Source organism: Manacus vitellinus, unplaced genomic scaffold (assembly GCF_001715985.3).
Source record: "Manacus vitellinus isolate BGI_N305 unplaced genomic scaffold, ASM171598v3 scaffold_4_pilon, whole genome shotgun sequence".
NCBI lineage: Eukaryota > Metazoa > Chordata > Aves > Passeriformes > Pipridae > Manacus > Manacus vitellinus.
This window is the reverse complement of record NW_021940604.1, coordinates 44,668,182-44,690,800: the sequence shown is the minus strand read 5'-3', so window position 1 is coordinate 44,690,800 and position 22,619 is coordinate 44,668,182. Positions and strand designations below refer to the sequence as shown.

Here is a 22,619-nt window from a genome sequence, read left to right as displayed (position 1 = left end):
TCCAGAGAGCACAGCTTGCATGGGAGTTTTATGAGAGTGAAATAGTTTCAGGAATTAAACTCAGGTGACTTTCTTTTAAGTGCACTTATGTTTGTGGAGAGAAGAGATACATAGCCAGAGGAGGCAGCCTCAAAGTATTTGTGTGGACGAATGCTTTGCATTGTTCCATGTGTTCACTGCACAGGGCCAGACTGGCCCAGGAACCCTCTTGGGGGAAGAGCACCGTGTCTGGGTCTCTCTTGACCATGTCAATGAACAGCACACATGAAGGTGCCTCTTACATTTGTCATGGTCTGATACGACTCAAATCTACTAATTAATTTGTCAAGTTGCTTAGTCACTACCAAGCAAAAACATAATTGAAATAATGACACAAAATGCTCTCTATATACGTTTATCTATGTCACATAATGAAAACAGAAGTTGTTAGTAACCTGTTTCTAGATTTGCTGAATGTCCCTAGTCTCAGCCTTTGCCATGTCTCATGTGTCATGTGTGCTTCTATGATCTGAAAGGTCCCAGTACTTTCTGTCCAGGCATAGAATCATAAAATCCAGGAATATGCTGAGTTGGAAGGCACCCATTAGGATCATTGAGTCCAACTCGATGCGCAGGCCCTGTGCAGGACACTCCAAGAGTCGCCCCATGTGCCTGAGAGTATTGTCCAAACACTTCTTGAACTCAGACAGGCTTGGTGCTGTAGCCAGCTCCTTGGAGAGTCTGTTCTAGTGCTTGATCACCCTCTGGGTGAATAACCTTTTCTTGATAACTAACCTAAACCTCCTCTAACTCAGCTTCACTGTCACTGGTCACAAGAGTGAAGAGATCAGTACTTTCCCCTTTGCTTCCCCTCACGAGGATGATCTGTTGGCCCCATTTCACATAAATAAACTTGCTAGCAAACCAATAACTTTATATTAGCATGATATATTAAGCATGAAACACCTACAGCCACGTGGCACTAGGACAGACTGTCATTGCACAGCTCTTCTATGCTGTCAGCAGAAGAAAGCCAATGCTCCTTGACCAGGCTAACAAGAAACGCTATCAAAGACACTGAAGATTGTCTTCATTTTATTAAACTGAATGTCTTACTAACACATTATAAGGAATATATTATTTTTTCTATTTTTTCTTGTGTTTGTAATCTTAATTGCCACAAAATAGTGGTTTTCTGTGACTCTCAGTGGACTCAGCAACTTGGACCTGTGGGCCAGTTCCCTGAGATTTAGAAGATGCTCCTTTGCCCATGTTACTCTCTCATGCCTCTGATCCTGTCCCATTCATCCCTCCATGAAAGAAACCCTGGCCACTGGGCTGGGGCTCCAAGGAAATTTGCTGAAAGATTGATCTTTCATGAGGAACTGCCAGATTCATTGGAAATGTTTTGTAGGCACACACTGGTTTTGTTCAGTGTGACAAACCAGAGAGGTCTCCCTGGAACTTGTCAGGTCACAGCTGGTGGGCTGGGGTGGTGAGCAGGACACAGCCTTGCTGAGCTCTCTGCCCATAAGCGGCAGCTTGGGCTTTCTGCAGCAGAGCTGGAAGAGTGGTAAGTGTGAGATTCTCAGCTTTGTGTGAAAATTCGGCAGGTCTGTGCTTGGATCCAGAGGGGTGAGACCACGAACCTGGCTGCTCCAGCTCACCCTGCCAGTCCCACCAAAGAACAGGCAGTGTGCCCTGAGGGCTGCCACAAGGCTCCCATGCAATGTGGGCAGCTGACTGCTTAGTTTAGTTTTTCAAAAACCTGGTGACTTTTCTGAAGCAAATACTTTCAGGGCCTCCTCTCCTGGCATTTTCAGTTTACAATCCTGTTCAAAACAATGGCTGCTCTTTGCAGACTCTATGACTTATGCCGCCCAGTTGCAGAAGCGGTCATATGCTCTCTGCATTCATGGAAAAAAGGCTCAAAAGGATTGCTCTGCTAGGTCTGAGAAGTTGATTCAGGGATAGGAATTGTATTTTTAAGCTGACATTAGGCAGCATTGGTGCTAAAAGATGTAGCACTGCATCCCTCACCTGCACATACTTACCCTCTCCCTTGAGTTTGCACAAGCCTGATCTGAACAACAGATGAATTAATCCAGGTGAAATCTCAGCCAGTGGGAACAAAAACACAAGCTGTAATCTAGTTTGCAGTCGTGGTGTGGTCTTCCATCCAGCCACATGGACATGTGTGCCGACAGGAGGCTGGAGGGGAGGGAGACAGCTAGTCTCTGCAGGAGACTAGGGAGGAGGATGCAAGGCGGTCTCTGGGAGTTTGTGCTTTCTCACAGGATGAGGTTACATGGGATGGCTGAGCCTGGGGGTAGCTGTTACATGGGGACAATGACATCTACCTCCAGCAGAGCTTTGTGAGACTTGTGATCCTTACTTCCCCGTGCTGGGATGGTGCACACATGAGCACCAAGCCCCACACCACTGCAGGATGGAAGTGCTGGAGCAGCAATCATGCCACCTCTGAGCAGGAGCCCTCAGACAGGATTCTCTGTGCAGTCACCATAATTGCAGTAATGAGCATGTGGCAGCCTGGGCTGAGTATGTGAAATGGTGTGTAGGAGATGCTGGAAGGTACCCCCCTCCCAGCTGTCCTGGGATTTCACTCATGAGGTAAGTCACGAGCATTTATTGTACAATTATATGTTCAGGGCACTTTTTCACAATGAAGTTGCGTAAAACAGACTTTTTTTTGTGCGTTGAGAAATCAATTCTGAGTTATGGACCACTTCTGCATCTGCACAGGAGCCCTTAGTAGGCATTTTGCAGGCTAGCTCCAGGCTTGAGGATACAGAGGCATGTTTCTCAGGCTGTCCTCAAAAGAGGGCATGTGAGAAAAAGTTTCAAGGTCCTTTACTAGTTAATGGTTGTTTTCTCTGTTTTGCAATACAGAACAACTAAATATTCTCATCTTGTTGAAACCAATATATCTTGTGTGATTTTCTTTCATCTTCTTTCTTTCATCACCTTCTTTCTTTATCTGTGACTGAAAAAATATACATTAATTCCTAGAAAAGCTTGCAAAACTCCGAAAGGTAAGTGAACTAATTTCACCTTTGTGGAACAGGTCAACTTGTTGGTGCTTGTTCTCAATGTGCAGTGGTTTTATCTGCTGAGAAGATAGTGGTGAAACCAGCACTGAGGTGCTTTGCTCTAACAACTCACACATGTACAGGGGCTGTTGAGCAGATGGAGAGAGCTCTTAAAGTGGCAGAGAATGGCTTGGAGACTAAAAAACCTGCTGTATAGAAACTCAAAATTTTTTAAAGCTATTATGGGAATAAGTGGAATTTTCTGAATTTATTTTTCAAAGAAAAAAAGTTGTCTCAATTTGGGACTTGGTGTCTTTTTCCATATATTCTCTACTTTAATGAGCAGCTGTGAATTTTATGTAGGAACTATTCGGTGCAGCTTTATACAGTTTATTAGGTGGGAGATCAGACTTTAAATATTTAAACCAGATTTACAGGCATGGAAACTAGAACAGACTGAGTGACACAACAAATAATTTATTCATTGAATGTAGCATCTTCCTTTGAGGAAATATGCAGAAATGTATTTTTGTTTTCTCACTCTTCTCATTGGGAAGATTTTTTTGATTTTTCAGCCTAGCATCCAGATGAAGGAAGACTTCAGTGATCACAATGTCCACCCATCTGTCCCACTCTGGAAACTTTTAAACCAACTGCCACACTTTAATATCATGCAGTAGTGTGACACACAGCTCAAAAGCATTAGGATAGGATTCATTAAGTTAAATTTAGACTTGTACAGTATCAATGTCTTCATCTCAGATAGTCACCTTAGGTTGTCCTTACAGTTAGTGTATACCAGCTGGTATATTTAACCATGATTCAAGTGACCTGATTTAGATGTCTATTTTGGGATGGGATGAATCATGGACTAAGAGTGACTTTCTCTCTTTTCTGCTTAGTTAAGATCGGCTGAAATGAAGAACAGTGTAATAGTGGAATTTTCTGCACAATTTTTGAAGACTGACTCTATTTAAGAAAGGAAATTTAATGAGGCAAAGCTGGAGTGTGTGTTCACCAGCAGTGGTGGGGCCAGTCACTGTGGGTATCAGCTGCCAGCCAGCACACACCCCTTGTCAGGGAGTGGAGGGAGATCATGCTGCCCTTCACCTAGGTGGTATTTAGAGATCATGAGAAGAAAATGAGTGTGCAGCCAAGGTGAAGAGAAAGTCATAAAGAGCTTTAGGGTCAGGAGAGGTTATTGTGTTGGGCAGGTAAGAAAATAAGACACTAGTTCAAATAAACAAGGCTTCACCAGGTTTATTGCTCACAAAAGTAAACGCTTATTCCAGAACTCATCACAACTTTGCATGTTGTGACTGCTCAGATAAAACAACTCTTAAATAATCCTTTCATTATTTAGAGGTCAAGCCCAACTTCTGATCAGCTTATGATGCAACTTAGTAATTTTCCGTTTCCAATATGAAACAAATTTTTAAACATGCACTTTTGGTGCTTTTTTTTCCCCAGAAGCACTCTTCTCTGAAAAAGTCATTATAAACACCTCAAAGTTACCTAATTATTTTCTTTGAAAGTCCTCAGGCTGGCTGAAGTTTTAATCATGGTTGAGTGTTTGCTATACTGAAACTGCTGCCTAAGATCAATTGTTTCTGTTTCCTGTTACTTTCTACCTCATGGCTCTCAGTCCAAGTTCCTCGGTTCAAAGCAATTCTTTGCTGTGCACAATAGAATCTTGGTCAACATGAGTCAGTAAAATTTATGGTAATGCAAGTAAATAAATGAGAATACATTACTGTACTGTTTCTGTCCTGAATGTGTGAAGGTTAGTGGTGTTCCTTCTTAACTGAAGGGTCTGGGAGTTGTTATGACAGTGTCTCTAAAATACACTCACCACTGAGAGGTTGCCTGGTTAAGCTTAGTCACTCGTTTGTGGAAGGAGATTGAGAAGTAGGATGGAGCCATCTCTGCAGAAGGGGCAGTTACGGACAACAAAAGGAGGAAACAAAACTCCAGAAAGGACCACATCTTCTGCTGACACCATGGAATGAAAAGTGTCACCATCACCTAAGTAACCGTGGTAACAATTTGTGCTTTCTCACGGTGACTCTCAGTATCTCATAAGGCAGGGCGTTATTCAAGACTGGCCTTAGTGAAAATGCAGTTGCTCCCACAAGCACATTCTTAGGATCTTAGGATCACTTGTTAATGCATATTTATTTAATAATTTACTTTCTGGGAACAATTGCATTCACATTCACTTTTTTATTATCAGTAAAGCATAACTTATTACCCTGCTTTTCACAAGGTATAACTAAGATAGCAAGTGAGCTTGTTGCTTGCTTAAAGACATGGAGTGGGTCAGTGAGTCATCAGCAGAGCAGTTCAAATGGCAGGCAGGTTTTGTTTGTGTTTCATTCCAGGAAAAACAAAACAAGAATGCGGGCTGGGAGAAAAGACTTCAAAACAAATGAACTGGAATAATCATTCCCAAGCTGATGTTGTCCAGAATGTGGTTCAGAGTCCTACATTGAATGATGAACAGTGAATGCCAGATCATCATTTCATCCTCAAAAGCTTCATTCTCCATAATCTCCAGAAAGGTCACTGTCTGTTGTCTATGATACCTCTTTTTGGGTATCATCATCTTCCTCATGAAACAGCAGAAGGAAGCATGACACATGTGACATCCTTGTTGCCATCCTCTTGGTGAGAGAGCACAGGCCTTCTGGTAATGATGAACAACTCACTCCTCAACATTTTTCAGTCTGACTGCTTCCATTCATGCCCTTGGTTAGAAATACTGACCATTTTTTTTGTCCTCACTTTACTGCTTTTGCTGATGCTGTCACATACTTTCATTCCTGTGTCACCCATAACTACCCTTAACTACTGTTTTTTATCCCTGTACTCTGAAGGAGGGCCATAGGGCTGCCTTCCAGGGACTTCCTTGCAAAACACGAGTAATCCAGAGTTAGGAAGGTTCAAATGCAGTCTCTAAATGCTGAGCTACCTGCGTACACATGTATTTGTTCTGCACCAGCCTGTTAAGGCTTAAAAATGTGAACTGTTGATGGACAGTATTTCAGGTGAGTGAAACAAAGTGTGAGAGCAGCTAAAATAAAAAGACATGACAGCCTCAAAATGAAGCTTCAAGACAACAAAATTTTCAAATGCAGAGAAAAGCAGGTAATATCCAGGTGGAATTCAGTTCAAGGTGGAGGCCCTACATGTGCCTACATGTAGGTATGGATAAAAATATGCTTGCTATTTTTTTTACTATGGAGGCTAGTGCCTTGATTCAGTTGCCTAAATATTGGTGCTTTTGTAAGTATTTCAGAAGTCTGAGACACGGCTGACACTTACAACGTAAGGGAAATCCATGTCCTTTTGGGATGGCTGGATACCAGACAGGACACTTTCCCAGTGCTCCTGAGCAGTGCTGGACATTTATGTATGAAGCTTGTCTCTAGCCAATACAGTCAACAAAGCCTCAAGGGCAACTCATGTCTTTCCAAAGTAGGACTTGTGGGTGACCAAATAAATCACTTCATGTGCCTGAATTGGCTGATTTTGTACTTTTGGCTGTATTGCCTGTAACTGGAGGTTTAACATTTAGTGCATATATAGATGCCTAAATCTCTGCTTTCTGACCTTGGGTTGCCCTGGGTGTTTCAAAGGAGCGGTGGCAGATCTGAAAGCATTTAGGTTACACAGAAGGTAATGCCTGCAACTCCTCAGCTGCATGACTTGCATGATTGATCTGGCCTTTTTTTAAGTGGTCTGCCCTTCCAAAGAGATATCATACGGGAATTCTTTGAACACTTACTTCTCATATGAACAGATCCTGCTTCTGGTAGCATGACCCAAAGTGACCTATCCTCCTGCTCTGCTTCTGCTGGGTGAACCAAACTCTTTTCTGTGACTCACTGCAACAATTTTGATCCAGGAGATAGACATATTTTTTTGTTCAAAGGGAGTTTTGAAAAAGAAGAATTCAAGCTGCCGCTAACAGCTTAGGGTGTTATTTAGTACTCATATAACACCATAAGAGAGCTCTGCATTGAGTTTTATACATGATTTATGATCTTCACTTTCATTTTTTTCAGCTTTGTTAAGATTCCTTTGGAGTCTAAGTGCTTTGCAGTTCACCTGACCAGCAGTTCATCTGTTTATCCTTCAGAAGAGCTGATCTGTTACTTCTGGCAATGTGGCCAAGGTATCCTTTTACCAGAACTTGTTTGACATCAGCAATGAAGCAAAGAGACCCTGAAATGTCACTGATGGCCACTTTTACTGCTTCGGTGCGTTTGCTATTGTTCCTCTGAGTGTGATCTAATGGAAAGCAAAATCTTCTTATTATAGCAAACCATAATTCACTGGCTGAACTCTCAAGTATATGCAATGACCAGCATAAAAGCTTCAGAGCAGCAGCTGGGCCAGGAATCTGTTGGCTGCACCATTCTCGCAGCAACATAGGAAATAACTGTTTTTCCCATCTGCTAAATGTCAGTAATTTAAAAAATGTGTTCATACTGCACTGGGATGAAAGCAAAATATGTTCTTGCAAGAACTTTTCCTGAGCTGAGATATCAACATTTAGGGCACCAGTTTGGGAAGCTGAAAAGAAATGTATTCACATACACATCCCTGCAACAGCGGTAAATATTAAATTACGTATTCAAATTGGAACAGCTCTGACAGAGGAGACTGAAAAACTTGATGGAGAGATCATGTATCTGAAACACGCAGACCAAGTTCCTGGTGTGAGCCAAAAAGATGAAAGACACATATATTCCCCAGTCAAGGCTGTATCCTTTTCCCTGTGAAAGAGGGATGGTACTCTTGAGATAACCAAAAATTCATTCTGAAGCCGAGAAGCCTTTTCCTGGTGCTGTCAAACCTCACGCACCATTGTGCACTTTGATTTCAGCGAATGTGAATTTTTCATCTCATCCTCATTGAATTACGCTGCATTTTTCGAATTCTGGCACCAGCCTGTTGGGATCCTCCAGAGGTGCGAATCTTTTCTCCGCATGTTTGCGGACGATGGATGGACATGCCGCAGCACGGCATCACGCCCACGCCGGCAGGGACGCTTCGGCTCCAGCTGCAGCCGCAGGGGACCGTCTTCGGCTGCGCCCACCCCGACCGCCCCGGGGCCGCCAGCTCCGGCCCTCTGGTGCCCTCCAGTGTCTCCTTCCCGAAACAACTTAGGGGAACAAAGCCCTTAAGGGGAGATCCCGCGTAGAGTGATGCTCCATCGGGATGCTTGAGGATCTGGCGCCGAATTGAAGATGGAATTTAATTTACTGGGCGAGCCGTGCGTCCTTGACTAAAGACAAGAAGCTGACATTAAGGTAGGCTGAGGAAGGCAAGCTTTGCTACCTTCAGGAAAGCAACAAGGTACGCCTGGTTATCTGAGCAGCTCTTCAGTGTGCTGCTTTATCGCAGACATTCCCTGAATAACCATTTGCACCCTGGCAATACTCAACATAGAATGAGAAGTCGTGATTTGTTCTGTGGCCGGTTTCAGTGATAAGAACACAAGCTACAGGCTGCAAGACCTTTAATCTCAATTTATTCTCTTCCTTTAGATAAGTAACTTCAACAAATTTACTGTTTGGCTCAGAATAATCCCATATATAAATAACACCAAAAAAGCAGTCTGTTCGATTTGTCTGTAATTAAATTCAGCAGAATTCTGACTACTCAGCTATTCTCACATGACTACAGAGTCACAGAGTCACAGAATGGATCAGGTTGGAAGGGACCACAGTGGATCCTCTAGTCCAACCTCCCTGCTTAACCAAGGGCATCCTAGAGCATATGGCACAGGATTGCATCCAGGCAATTCTGGAATATCTCCAGTGAGGGAGACTCCACAACTTCTCTGGGCAATCTGTTCCACTGCGTGGTCACACGTGGAAATAAAGTTCTTTTTCATATTCAGGTGGAACTTCCTGTGCTATATAGGGATTCTACTTAAAGAATGCACGGTGTCCTTCAAATGAAAAAATAACATGTTGCCATAGGCTTGGGTAACATTTACCTTATAAACATTTCACAGAAAGAAGCAGCATACCAGTTTATACCCTCTACGTATTGGGGTTTAGTTGTTACAATGGACACCATAAATCTATGCAAGACCTATAGCTAAATTATGGATAATTTACAGAAAACCAGCTTTTGCTAAGTAAATATTTCACTCATATTATTTCAGTGTTTTTGAAAGGAAAATGATGACATAGTAAGCTCTGAAATATATCTGCAATAAAGATTTCTCAGACCCTTAAGAAACAAGGCAAATATTTTAAGAAAAAAAGAATCCAGATAGTTTCTACTTTAATCTGTGTTTGCTTTAGCATTGTCAAGACTTGCTTAAAATATTTTTGCTTTTATATCTTAGTCTAATTTTAAGTTCTGTCTTTCTAGCAGTTTTTACAATACAGACTCATGGCTTGACTCCTCAAAATCACCCCTGAATTTTGAAGCAAAATCATCCCTCTTATTTCCTCAAAATCATCATCACTGAAGGTACCCAAGGCAGCCAGGACCAGTGGACATATTAGCATACACACAGGACAGCCATGCACTTCTGGACTGCTGTGCAGGGACTAAAGGGGCAAATAAATCCCTTTCTCCAGACTTGACTTAACTGCCCACAAGTTGACACCTAGTGCCATTTGAGATGCTCTGCAGCACCTGGGGCATCTGCACAACGTACATGCAGACAACTGAGTCCTGACCCCCTGACTTGATGCACAGGTGAGCACAGCCACAGGCATGTAGCAGCTTTTCAGGTGCCCTAAGGAGCCCAGCTGCTGCTCCAGATGTGCATGGGTCCTGGTTCATAGCCATCAGGCTCACCCTGCTGCCTTGGCTCACCTGCTGTTAGAAGGTTAGAAGAGGAACATTGCTGCACAGAAGAAATTGTCTGTTGAAACTCCTGATGGAGAAATGTCAGCCAGCATGGGACTGTGAGGCTGAAGACTAGGCCTAGGAATCACAAACATCCTTGAAAAGTGCAGCTGGGGGCCTAGAAACCAGAGACATCCCAAGGTAGCACTAAATAAAAGACCAAGAGACTGCAAGGACAACTTAACATCTGAGAAAATGGAAAACAACATAGAAATATAAAATTGCTTTGGAAAAATAGAAAACAGAATCATCTATTGGCTGTTAGAGATGAAAACCAGAAATTAACATCATCTATTAACCGCTCAAAGTAGGATCTCCTACACATGCTTAAGTCTCTTTGTTATAAAAAGGACTTAATTTTTATCCAAAATGGAGTCTCTTTCTGAGAACTTTCCAGCTGAATCCCACATGAAGTGTCCACAAGCACTTGGACTCTCACTGGGGATTCCAGTCTGGCTGATTCCAGACTCTGTGTCAGGGATCTATCTGGAAGGGAGACTCTGTCTTTTCTCTTGCTGCTTGTATCTGTGCTCCCCTCTTTTGGGGTTGGTTGGATGTCCCCTCCAGAATCAGTTTATTCCTCCCTTTTGAGATGGTTTGGCTGCTTCTTAAGTCTGTCTAATTTTCTTCATGTAAATGTAATATATATGAAGTATATTTACTATTATTGTTGATAAATTTTCTTCACTGGTGATAAGTTATGGTAATTGTAATAGTATATACCTACTTGGTTGTTGTTATCATTGGTTGTACTACACTGCTGGAAGCTAGTATTGTTTGACACCATACTATTAATTGATACTGTATTATTGATAATAATTTTTAGTAGCTTGACATATATTCATTCATATTGACTTTACTAATCATCATATTAGCTTTATTAACTACCAGTATATTTGCTAGCAGTGACTTTTGTGGTAATCTGTAATAAAGTAGAATATTTTAGAGGACAAAGCCTCTGCATCCTTGTGTATTACAGAATCCTAGGAATGCACAGTCATGATCTCTGCACAGCTGCAGGCTGGGTAACCCTTCAGGTTGTGACATCTGCCAAATCTACAGAATCACACTTTGAAACAAGCCCTTGGTGTTAAAACATGTGGAATGATTTTTGGCATCTCAGATCCTCTCATCTGTGGCTCAACTTATTTGCTCTTCAGAATCTGGACTATTTTTTTCCTTGAAATTTAGATGTTTTTATTTTTTATACTGTTACTCATACAATCCAAATGAAAACATGTTCAGTTACTAATCAGACATCTGATTTATCATCACTTCTTGTTTTGATTACAACAAAAGACTGTGAAATTTATTGTTAAAAAGCAAGTTGTTGTCCTTGTAATGAAATAGAAAAGATAAAAATGGCTCCAGTGTCACACTATACAGCTTATTGTGAAGGTGGTTTGACAGTCCGGGTGTAACAAACATTCCAGTTGGCTGATATGAAAGCAAGGATCAGCCCGGGGCTCAGAAAACAAAGCATATTTCAACTGCAACCAGGCGTTCGTTAGACATACAGTCTCGCAGTTTCCAACTGATTTTACAATATGAATAATTGGTTTGCACCATGTGTCGCCAGCTTTATTTAAAGCACACAATGAAAAATACCAACATGCTGTTTTCCTCCTAACAACTGCTGCACTACAAATTTTAATTTTTAAGTAGTAACATTCTCACATTACACTTACAGATTTTTTTTCTGTTGAAATATGTTCCCTTGTGTTATCACAGTCCATCCTTAAACTGTACAGTTAGAAAACCCTTCTGTATAAGCAATATGTCTAGCACTTAACAAACTAGGAAAATGCTTTATACAAATAAGTTAATATTTTTTCTTGTTGACAAAAAAACTGCCAAGGCTGCAACTAGCATAACATCCAGTTTATATAAGTGTGTGTGTTCCCATTCTACCAACAGAAACTGACTATATATTTCTTATAAGTTTATCGATTGCCTATATTGTTATTGAAAATTTTCATTGAGACAAGTATGTCCTTTGCATGGCAAGACTCATATGGCATTAACCAAATCTCTCATACCAGCTATACCAGCTATACCAGCTATATAGAATTGCATCTATTTTCCTTTATTCTTTAGGAAATTCCTGGGAACAGAGTTCTGAGCAGCGTCACACTTGCAAATGAGCACCAGTAACTAATTTTTCACCCTTTTCTTTTCAGCAGGCATTTCAGAGTGTGTCCTTTTCTTTATTGTGGCCACCAGCAATGAGATTTTTAAAATCAGAGCTTTTATGTGCTGTTCACATCTGTGCATCTCCTTTGGTGCCCTGTTAGTCACTCAGTTATGGATAAGAAAAGAGAAACTAATAGAGACAAGAGATCTTCCTCTTGCAAGGAGGAATCAAAGTATAAATCTGTGCATTACAATGTTTTTGAGTACTTATGCAAAAAGATGAGAAGATAATTGCAAAAAGCCCAAGGAACTATACGAGGACTATTGGCTTTAATCGCATTCTCTGAGTGAATCCAGACTTGGAACAAGATCTCTCAGCCTGGGTAAATAGGTTAAAATGGATTGAAAATTGAGTTCAAATGAGAACTGAAGTTACAGGCAATTGAAAATTGAGCCTTGCTTTTCATTAGAAAAATCTCAGTCATGGAGCCCATCTCAGTCATGCAACATAAGCAAAGCTGCTTATAGAAAGCTATGTGTTGAAGTAGGTGCTTATTTCCAGCACATTTTTCTCAAACATTCTTGAGAATTGCTAACAAAATCTCAGTCTACTGATTGTTATAAGTGTCTCGATCTTCCCCTTTCTACTAACTGGAGCCTCAAGCATCTCCCATCCTGTGTGTTGCATAAAAATCCTTGGAGCATACATAGGATTTCATTGAGCAACAATTCCCCAGGAAATAATATCCTTATGGGGTAATTGAGTCTCAAAAAAATGTCATGCGCCAGCATGGTAAGTGAATGGTCATGTTGAGGATCAGTCTAATACATTCATGTTGGCTGTCACTAACATTGATGTTTGTCTCCTCATGGATTTAGTTCTTGTATTTTAATTTTCCAAATATAAATCCATGAGAATAACTGTATATAGCAGAAGCCCCACTGAATTCAAGAAGGTGCGCATGCTCATAAAACTGTTTGTGTGACTGTTGGGTTTGCAACTAGAATTACCAAACCCAGCTGCTACTAAGGAAAAACTCCCTCTAAAACCACTATGGTTTGGGAAGAGTTACAATCACGAGATAAACTAATCTAGGTTTCAGGATAATATAAAGCATGGTCTTACTCAGTCATTTCATTTATCACATACTTTTTCCTGCAAAAACTGCCATTTAAAAAATCTCAACACAAAGCACTTTTGAACACCTCATTTGGTTTTGTTGATGTTAATTTTATCTGCTTCCCTCTTTGACCAGCTAGAAGTTGGCATTTAAGTTTACTGGACTCTTGACTGATCCACAGATGATCTTGAAGGTTAACTTTAAGAAGAGGTTAAACAATCATGATCTCATCTCAATTAAGAACTAAGCACAACATCTTCCTTTCGGCACAACTCTACAACAGTAAGTTCCTCCCTCACAACCTTGTAACACACTCTCCCATGCGCCTAAACAATCATGAATAAACAAGAAAACAAACCTTAGCCAACTGCTTCACTCACAGACTGAAGAAAGCTTATTTTTCAGATTTGAATTTGAAGCACAGATGCTGACTATAAAATGCATGGGCATTTTATAAGGAATTCTGAGGATAATGGCTTATATATTTTTTTTCCTACTACTACAAATATATCATTAAAGAAGACCCTTGTAGTGCTTTAACAGTCTACATCTCATACAGTTAGAAGTCCTCTGTTCTACTTAATATTAATGTATACAGTACTTCCTAAACTGTATTTTAAAACTTCTTTTGGGGATATACAATATTTCGAGTTCAACTGACATGTTGTTATTAAACATCAGAAGATTGAAAATGCAGTACTGGACAATGAAAGAACACTGTCCCATAAAACACACCATACAAATAATTTTCACAGTTCTAACAATACAAGATCATACATAAAAATATCACAAATAGCTCAGTACATGGCATGATCAACATAATATTAAGTCCAGCTAATAGTGTCACATATCAAGGGCCAAATTCTGGCTCAATGTGCAGTTGAAGCCTAAACAGATGTTTAGAGAAAATAATATAAAGCCACCCTGAAGTGTTATACTGATAACAATAACATTTCTTAATCTGTGTAGGATTTTTGTCCTAAAGTACATACCTAACTTATGCTACAGAAGGAACACGTGGCCATTGGTATTTGGCTCCTAGGACATGCCTTCGTGGATTTGTTGTGGTGAAGGGCAGTGGAGGCAGAGGACAGTCTTCCTTCTGGGTATGACACTTTTAGCAAGCATCTTTATCTACTGTTCTGCGAGAATTTGGCCAAGAGTTCAAAATCCTGTACATCTTATTCAGTAGTCCCACTGAAATCAATGGAACCATTTTTGTGAGTAAGATGAAAAGGATTTGGCCCCCAAAGTTTTTAACCCTTTAAGTAGTAGAAATTAGTTTCATTGCACTTAGCCCATCATTCACAAATAACTTTCTACTCAAAACCAAAATGGTTGTCAATGTACAGGAAGTGTTTGCTCACAAATAGGAAAGCATGGAGCAACATCTGACTATTCATAGCACTTTGAGACTGAATTCCAAAAAAAAAAAAACAAACCACTTGCATATGACAATTTCATGACAATTTTATCCAACGTGGATCTGAGGCCAGAATAGTTGTTTTTTAAATTTCTACATACCATCTCTGGATACCTTAGAAAAAGGTGAGTGACTTGCTGCCCTTTTGGTTATATTAAGTCATTTTAATTCCTTGTGTTCCCTATTTCCTCCCCAAACAAAAGGACGTAGAAATTTTGTGCTGACAGCAGTCTTTTGGTATCAAATCCTCAGGGGACATGATGGGCTTTTGGCTATGGGAATAGGATTAGATTTTCTGCTTAACTCTCCCAGTGCATGCTGAAGTCAGGAGGAAAAGTTCTTGGAAGGTAATCCAAGTTGAGTAAAGACTCCACTCACTGGGAAAAATTCACAGACTTCAACACACAGAGTGTTAGTCTAGCCTTTGGAATAATGTGAATAAAATCTCCATAAAAAGGGCTGTAATGAAGGCTTCAGAAGGACATACATAATGGTATGTCCAGGAGAAGGTTACTTTGGGTGTTGTGCCCACACCTGGTAAGACAGGTGTTAAGGTATCTCTTTGTTCCTATTAAGGAAAGTTTTCCCATGATTCAGTTTTCCACACATGTCCTATTCTTAAAGGCAGATCCTGAAGTCTTTATTATATCCTCCAGTTATTTGCCAGAATACTAAGAGAGTTTGCTCTGTGCATCTTCTCCATATTCAGATGCCATGAGCCCCCGATGTCTCCTGGTATGAACTCAACTTCCATGTTTTGCCCTTGCAGCAGCTCCCAGCTCCTTGCATTGGTGAGGACCTTCTCAGATGAGAAGATAACCCAGACATACATTTCTACACAGATGGGAAGAGCAGGAACAGGAGGAGTCATACGGACTGGCCTTTGCGCCTCCCACCTGCAATGACAGGGGTGTCTCCCTGGCATGAGGAGGAAGATGGGGTGGGTCTGCTCCTTGGTATAAACAGAGGTTGGGGGAGCCATCTGGCACCCAAGGTAGCTCTTGGGGCTGGCCCAAAGTGCTTACAGCAGTTAAGGTATTTTGTGGATTCAGGTCTTGAAAGCCATGTCACAGCATTTGATATAAAAATTAAAGGGTTTCATGGCAGAAGATGAAGTTCTCTTCCTAAATTCTGAAGGAGAAAATGCTTTGAGAATTTTTTTGTGAACACCGCTGCCCCAAAAGGAAAGTATGCACATGCTATATGCTATATTTTTGGTTTGCCTTTTTTCCCTTCTGTTTGTCAAAAAAAAAAAAAAAAAGCTTAGAAAATGAAAAACTGGTGAATTTTATGGCAATTTTATGATGAATTGCCCATTTCTGATCTATGTTGAGATATATTACTAGCCATATTTGACTTTCCTTTTGGGTTCTGAAAGCATTTAAAGCTTAGTATTAAAAAGCCTCATAACAATCTTCTACAGCAAGTGTATCTCAATTTTACAGGTAAGCAAACCAAGGCATAAAAAAATGAAATGATATGCCACAGATAGCATAGTAAGTCAATGGCAGTCAAAAAGAGAATGAAATCCTGCAGCTATGGGTTAACTCTCTCTTCAGGCTAAGAAAATTGATCTTATCCCGAATGTGCTGTTTCACACCACCTGTACTAAAGTTCATGAAAACCAGCCAGTTTGCACTCTTAAAATGTTTGCAAAGCCAATTATTTTTTTTCCATATAAGCACAAAAATTCTACTTAAAGGGTTAATTATACTGCTGTGCTGGTAAACATTTTTAACTTATTGCTGGTTAGACCTGTCTTTAAATACTAACCGGGACAGAAGAGACTGAGCTGGCCCTGGACTCTCTTGTCTTCGTGTTGGGCATGGATATTGTACAGCAGGATACGCCCACAGTGGCCTCAGGCAGCTCATCTTCCTCTGTCCATTCATTGAGATCTGGGTTATAGCACTGAATGCATTTCTTGTACTTTTTCTCTATTTCATTCCAGCCACCCACTAAGTAAATTTTCCCATTAAGGGTGGAGGCACCAGCCGTACTAACTCCGGTTTGAAGTGGTGCCACGTAATTCCATTGCCCTGTGTAAGGACTGTAACACTCCACAGGGAGAACATCAACCCTCTCGGCTCGCCCCCCCAGCTGAGACCCACCCATGACATAGACCCTCTCCAGAAGGGACACTGCACAGTGCCAGCCTCTTGGGGTGCTGAGGCTGGCCTTGTCCTGCCAGCTGTCTTTGCTGGGGTCGTACATGCACACTGAGCGAGAGTAAGCGTTATTGATGTAGCCTCCCGTGACCAGGATCTGACCATCCACCACGGCACTGGCGTGGCAGCACCTGGGCACCTCCAGCGGCGCCTTCATCTGCCACTGGTTAGTTGCGGGCACGTAGCATTCGACAGAGGAGAGGCATCCCTCAGAGTTGCGACCGCCCACGGCAAAAAGGAGGCCATTGAACACATTCAGGCTAAAATGGGTGCGCCGCTGATTCATGTTTGCCAAGTGAATCCAGCTGTTGAAACGAGGATCATATCTGAAAGCATTAAAAAGAGGGTAACAGTCTCACATAGTGCTCTGCTAAACTGTACAGGATTCCCATGTCACTGCTGCAAGAGCAAAATTGCTAAAATTTTAGTTAGTTATTTAGCCTATGAAAAGTCAGTCTAATGAAACTGGTATTCTTGGTTAAATTTCCAAATAAATTCAGGTTTTGATTGGAGAAAAATCTATTTGTGTCGTTAAAACCTATTATTTCAATGAAGTAAATCTAATTCTTATGTAACTTGATTTTGTACAATAATCTCATTAGAATACTGGGAAGAGATACTTTCAAGATACAATAGAAACTTAAATTTTTTTTTTTTGCAATTTACACCTACAGCGAAGATGTCTAAATTTACTCAGAGTATTAAAAAATGTTAGTTGGTGATTTATACTTGCATCTTCTTAGTACTTTCTAAAGGGTGAGTGTGCTTTCCCTGCCACTCATATGGAGTAAAGTTTATGAGAAAAGAGCATCTGTGCTTTCTAACACCATTCCTATCTAAAATAACATTCCTCGTCCTTGATATTTAAGCAATTTTGAAATAGGAAATGTCAAATTATGACTCTTGAAGATGTTGAGTAAGGTACATTACTAGATCCACATACTTCTCCTGTTGCATGCTAAGGGGATCAGAAAATCACTGAGAAAAAGACTGTGGGAAAGTAAGCACTAATTTTTAGCTGTTGTTCAGCATTGTCATCTGCAAGTCCACAGACATACTGATGTGACTTGACATGCTCAAGGTTAACGGCACAACAAGGAGCAGAATCCATTCAGCCATGGACAATGAGGATTCCCCCACCTCCTCCTCACAAACAAGGTGTGCTCCTTTGAGAATGTGAGGCACAGCTTAAAGGCAGCAGGTCAGGAGAGCAACAGCATAATCTCTTTTATGTGATATATTTTTCTGACTAAGTAGATTACACAATAAAATTGATCTAGAGAAGGTTCCTCATTCATTAACTTTGTATGTTGGTTGATGTCCTCAGGAGAAGTTGACTGTTCCTTCTGGGAGCAGAAAAGGAACCATTGGTAGGACTGTGGCTGTGTATTGCCATTGTATATCCATAGTCTGTTAGTAGACAAAAAGCTGAGATTTTTTACCTCCAGCCTTTCCTTCAAGCTGCTGTGTGCTGTCAGCTTTCAGGTTGAACTATTTAAAAACTAGTACCACCCATTTGACTATTGTATGTTAGCCTATGCACTCTTCTGACCTTGCTACCACCAGTGCAGTCCTAGGATGGCTGTAGATTGGAACTGCAATATTTCAGAAGTGAGGTGTTATTCGGAGTACATTGTAGAAGCCCTCAAGCAATGGTGCTGTTTCTAAACTCTTGATACTAATAAAAAGCTAAGGGGTATGAAATACACTATAAAAGCTGTTGAAAATACAGTAGATGGTGCATAGAAAGTTAAAACTAGAAGTTAACACCTAAAAGGTGTTTTTCAGACCTTTCTGTGAGACATCTAAGGCTTTAAAAATTTGAAAACTCTCACCTTGTCTGCTTTGGTGCATTTTAATGGTACCTTAGAACATCGCAGGACTTCCTATTTATGTTCCTATTTACTTCCTCTACTTGGAGTAAGTTTTCTCAGGTTTTCCTCACTTCTGATTGTGCATGCGCAATCATGGTGAAGTTTTTTGCCGTAACTCCAGTTACATATTTCTGTTCATTCAGACTTTAATTTAGAATAGCATCTATACCTCCCCCACACTGTCCCCTTTCTCTTTATCTGAGTGGTTCATGTTACATGACACAAACCAGCGTAGTCTATCTGCCTACCTTCTGTGGAATAGATACCTCCATCTCTTTTAAATAAATAACCAGTTACCTGCAGAAATTGCTGACTGCATGCTTGGCTTGGTTCCTGGCATCATTCTGGTCTTCCCCACCAGCCACATAAAGAAATCCATCCATCACTGTGACGCACTGATTAAAACTTTTAGCAGGCATTTCACTTAGCTTCTTCCATCCGTTTTCAGGATCTCTGTATAAGATGTCTCTGCTGAGAGACTTCTCTGTTAGAGCAGGGCGTCCCCCAACAGTAACTAAGACTCTGAAACCTCCACGGATCCTTGTTCTTCTGGACTGAAGTGTATTCTGGTGATAGGGAAGCAAGTGATAGTTCATGGCATCCACTAGGAGCTTATGGCAGTCTGCATCTTGCATCATTCTTGGCACAGTTTGTACATAATTGACAAGGTCTTGGGCTGAGATGGTACCAAAACGGATGTTACTTAAGAGATTAGCAGCAAACTTTACTCTTTTTTGGTCAAATTCCAGCCATTTTATTGCAATCTGGAATGCAACAATTTCAGAAGGCAACTGCAAGTCATCATCTGCAAGAAGTTCATTAATCTGATCAAAAGTAAGTTTTAGGAACTGATCAGTTTCTGAAAATTCAATGAAGTTGTCTCTAATAAATTTGTGTGCTGCTTCCTTGGTTGTTTTTAGTCCGTACGTTTCTGCAATATTAGCAATGTACATACAGTTCTCAACACTGATTTCTTGGACTAGAAAATCACAGCACATCTTTACAAGGGTGTGAATCTGTAGATAAATTGCTGTGGAAATAATACTACCTATTGTATAAAGTGAGAGAGTAAGTTTTCCAGAGTAAGCATAGGTGATAACAGTAGCTAGACCCAAGGGGGACACATCATTGAGGTCCACTCTTTGAGTGGATGGATCTTTCTTTAAGATGTTGTGGAAGTATTCACTGCTTGAAGCCATCACCACCTTATGAACACTAAAGGATTTGGTTTTGGTACTGATAGTCAAGTCACACAGAAAATTTTCTTGTCTCATTCTACTTAGACCTTCCAAGAGATTTGGGCAATATGATGGGTCTGAAACTTCAGATGAGATGCAGCTGAAACCATTTCCTCCTTCCAAGAGTCCATTCAAGCCATTTAGTTTACTGAGGGGGCCATCTTCCACGATGATAGTAGTTTCATTGACATCTGCTTTGTTCTTTTTCACATTCTTCTTCTTAGGAGCCATGACTGCAATGAAATATCACAGCCAAGAGCTTGCTAAAATTAAATTAAAATGTTTAGAGCTACACCACAGTTGTGAAATTTAATAGCTATGTGATTGTGCAACAAATCTAATCTTTGTCAATACATACTAATGCCACAAAACCAAACACACAGAATAATCTATCTTCCTAAGAACTATTATTCTGTTCTAGATTGCAGTGTGGCTGTTTATTATTAACAATCAATACTTAAATTGTGAAGAATGCATCTACAAGTAATTAAGTAATTTTATTTTTTTTTAAATAACAGGACCACAAATTAACATTCACCTGTTATCATCACGTTCAAAGAGTTAAATTCTCCAAATGAGTTTGCCAGTATGTAAAATTTTGTAAATATGTATTTAAATTAGCCAGGTTCTAGACCTGAATTCATTAGCCAGAAGCACTGGAAAAATATGGGCCCCCAACTTACTCCAGGGATAGTACAGACTTACAGGTGAGTTCAGAACTGGACCGGGAAATATTAAGACTGGGAGAAATTCTTAAAGACAAAAAAAGCAAGATGAGACATAAAGAGAAAGTAGATTTTAGTATGATGTCATAATGATTTTAGATTTAGGATCTGCTCCAAACTGATTCCATGTTTTTGTAATTTTTGATTTTGTAAACTGATGATATTCTATTTTTCCATGTCAGACATGCAAATACTTGCTAGACATAGCACACTTTGCTTGCTTTTCAGCATCAGTAATTCAAAATCTATAATCCTACTTTTTGGATTTTGTGGAGATTTATGGAGAAGATGTCTAACTTCTATCTGAAAAAAATGTCATGCAAACTCAGTTGGGGTGTGTTACTTTAACCAAGTTCTATATGTGTCAAGGTAAGAATCAGTCCCATACAGTGATATTAGAACACATTTATTTAAATAATATATATCAACTCTAGGCAAGTTCCAGCTCTTACTGAAATGAAGAGCCACATTTTTGTCAAATGCAATGTAAGACAGCCTCAAAGCAGTCTTCAAAGGATTTGCTTCAAACGAATATATATATATATGTGCAAATATACTCGAAGGAAAGCACTGACCTTCAGTAACACAGTTTAAACAGAACTGAGATCAGCATTCAAATAGATGCAAATATAGCATTTATCTCCAATATATTCACTGATTTTAAAACAATTTACACGTTAATTTTCTTTGTGATCCTTGCAGTCATAAAACCCAGAACATGAAGAAATGCTAATTAATGATAATTAATTACAGTTTTATTGTAGATAATAAACAGACTTCAGTAATATTTCAGTCTAGAATCTCAGCGCATCAATTCTTCCTTAAGCATGTAACAAAATGATAATTTAATTATAGAAAGGAATGGTTGCTGCCTGTGAGCACCAGGAGTTTTCTGCTGCCGCTGCTGGGTGATGACCATGTGCAGAGCAGGCAAGGGAGAAAGCCATGTGTGCCCAAAGTATCAGTGTCAGGCTGTGCTGACGTGAGCTGCGATCCCTGATATGCCAGTGTGCCAGCGCAGGGGTCAGCTGCTGCCCGGCTCCCCCTGCTCCGGCTGCATTCCAGGAGCTGCATCTGTTGAGACCTATCACAGTCATGTCCCAGAATAGCAACCTCCCAGCAGCTTGCCATTTTAAGACAGGTTCAGTTGAAGGTATAGCTAGTGTTTTAGAATACTTGGTTGTTTAACACAGCTTTTGTTGCAAAAAACCTGCAATGTTGCAAGTGTCGTGTATATTTGTTCACACAGAAAAAAAAGGAAAACAAAACTTCTGGATGTGTTTGTATGTTCTACATAGAGTTTTAGCTTTGCATATTAATAGCCACAACTTTAAAGCTGGCAAGGGCATATTCTTTTGGCAGTCGTATCTTGTTGTTCTGAGTATTTTTAGAGACCCGTAACTTAAAATTTTCAATACATGCAGCACTTAATGTTTATTGCCTCACTGCATCATTGCAGAACCCATTTAAATACATGGCATTTTAAGCTCTGTTCAAAAATGCTTACTACCCAAAGTTTTTTCTTGAAAAACACTTTTTCATCACCATAAATTTCATCAGCCAGTATAGTGTACAAGCACTTGACAGGACATGCAAGCCCAGTGAAACAAATAAAGTGATCCTATAATAAAACCAGGTTTCTTAATTTTGAAAACCCTGGGTGATTTGGTTTTCTATTTGCTTTCACTTAATTTATTTTAACTTGAGAACAACTCATGCCAAATATTACTTGGGATCCCAAAACAATGCCTTCAACCAACCAACCTCTCCCCCCCTTAAAATGTTACCCTCTAAACACTATCAAACAGAGGAGTTAAAAACCCCTTACCCTCCTCAGAAAAATGTCGTTCCAGAGCTGTCCAAGAAGCTGTCAGTGAAAATGCGTCTTCCTTGGAAAATGCAAACACAAAAAGTGAGTAATTGTGGTAAAAAAGAGAGAGAAAGGTCAGAGGCCACTTGGTAAGTCCCAGCTTGTGGTTTCCAATGAGATACTTTGCTGTCACAGCGAGCAAAGGAGACTGGAGCCTGC

General features: G+C 40.3%; 1 protein-coding gene across 1 annotated transcript; it reads right to left on the bottom strand.

Annotated features, from left to right (window-relative positions):
* Positions 1 to 11,079: 11,079 nt before the first annotated feature.
* On the bottom strand, positions 11,080 to 22,619 carry KLHL31 (kelch like family member 31). Its single transcript, XM_008921276.3, has 3 exons — positions 22,419 to 22,619; positions 18,925 to 20,128; positions 11,080 to 17,079 (listed from the first exon to the last, which is right to left on the bottom strand). The coding sequence occupies exons 2-3, from the start codon at positions 20,094 to 20,096 to the stop codon at positions 16,347 to 16,349; spliced, it is 1,905 nt and encodes a 634-aa protein (XP_008919524.2). The 5' UTR covers positions 20,097 to 20,128; positions 22,419 to 22,619; the 3' UTR covers positions 11,080 to 16,346.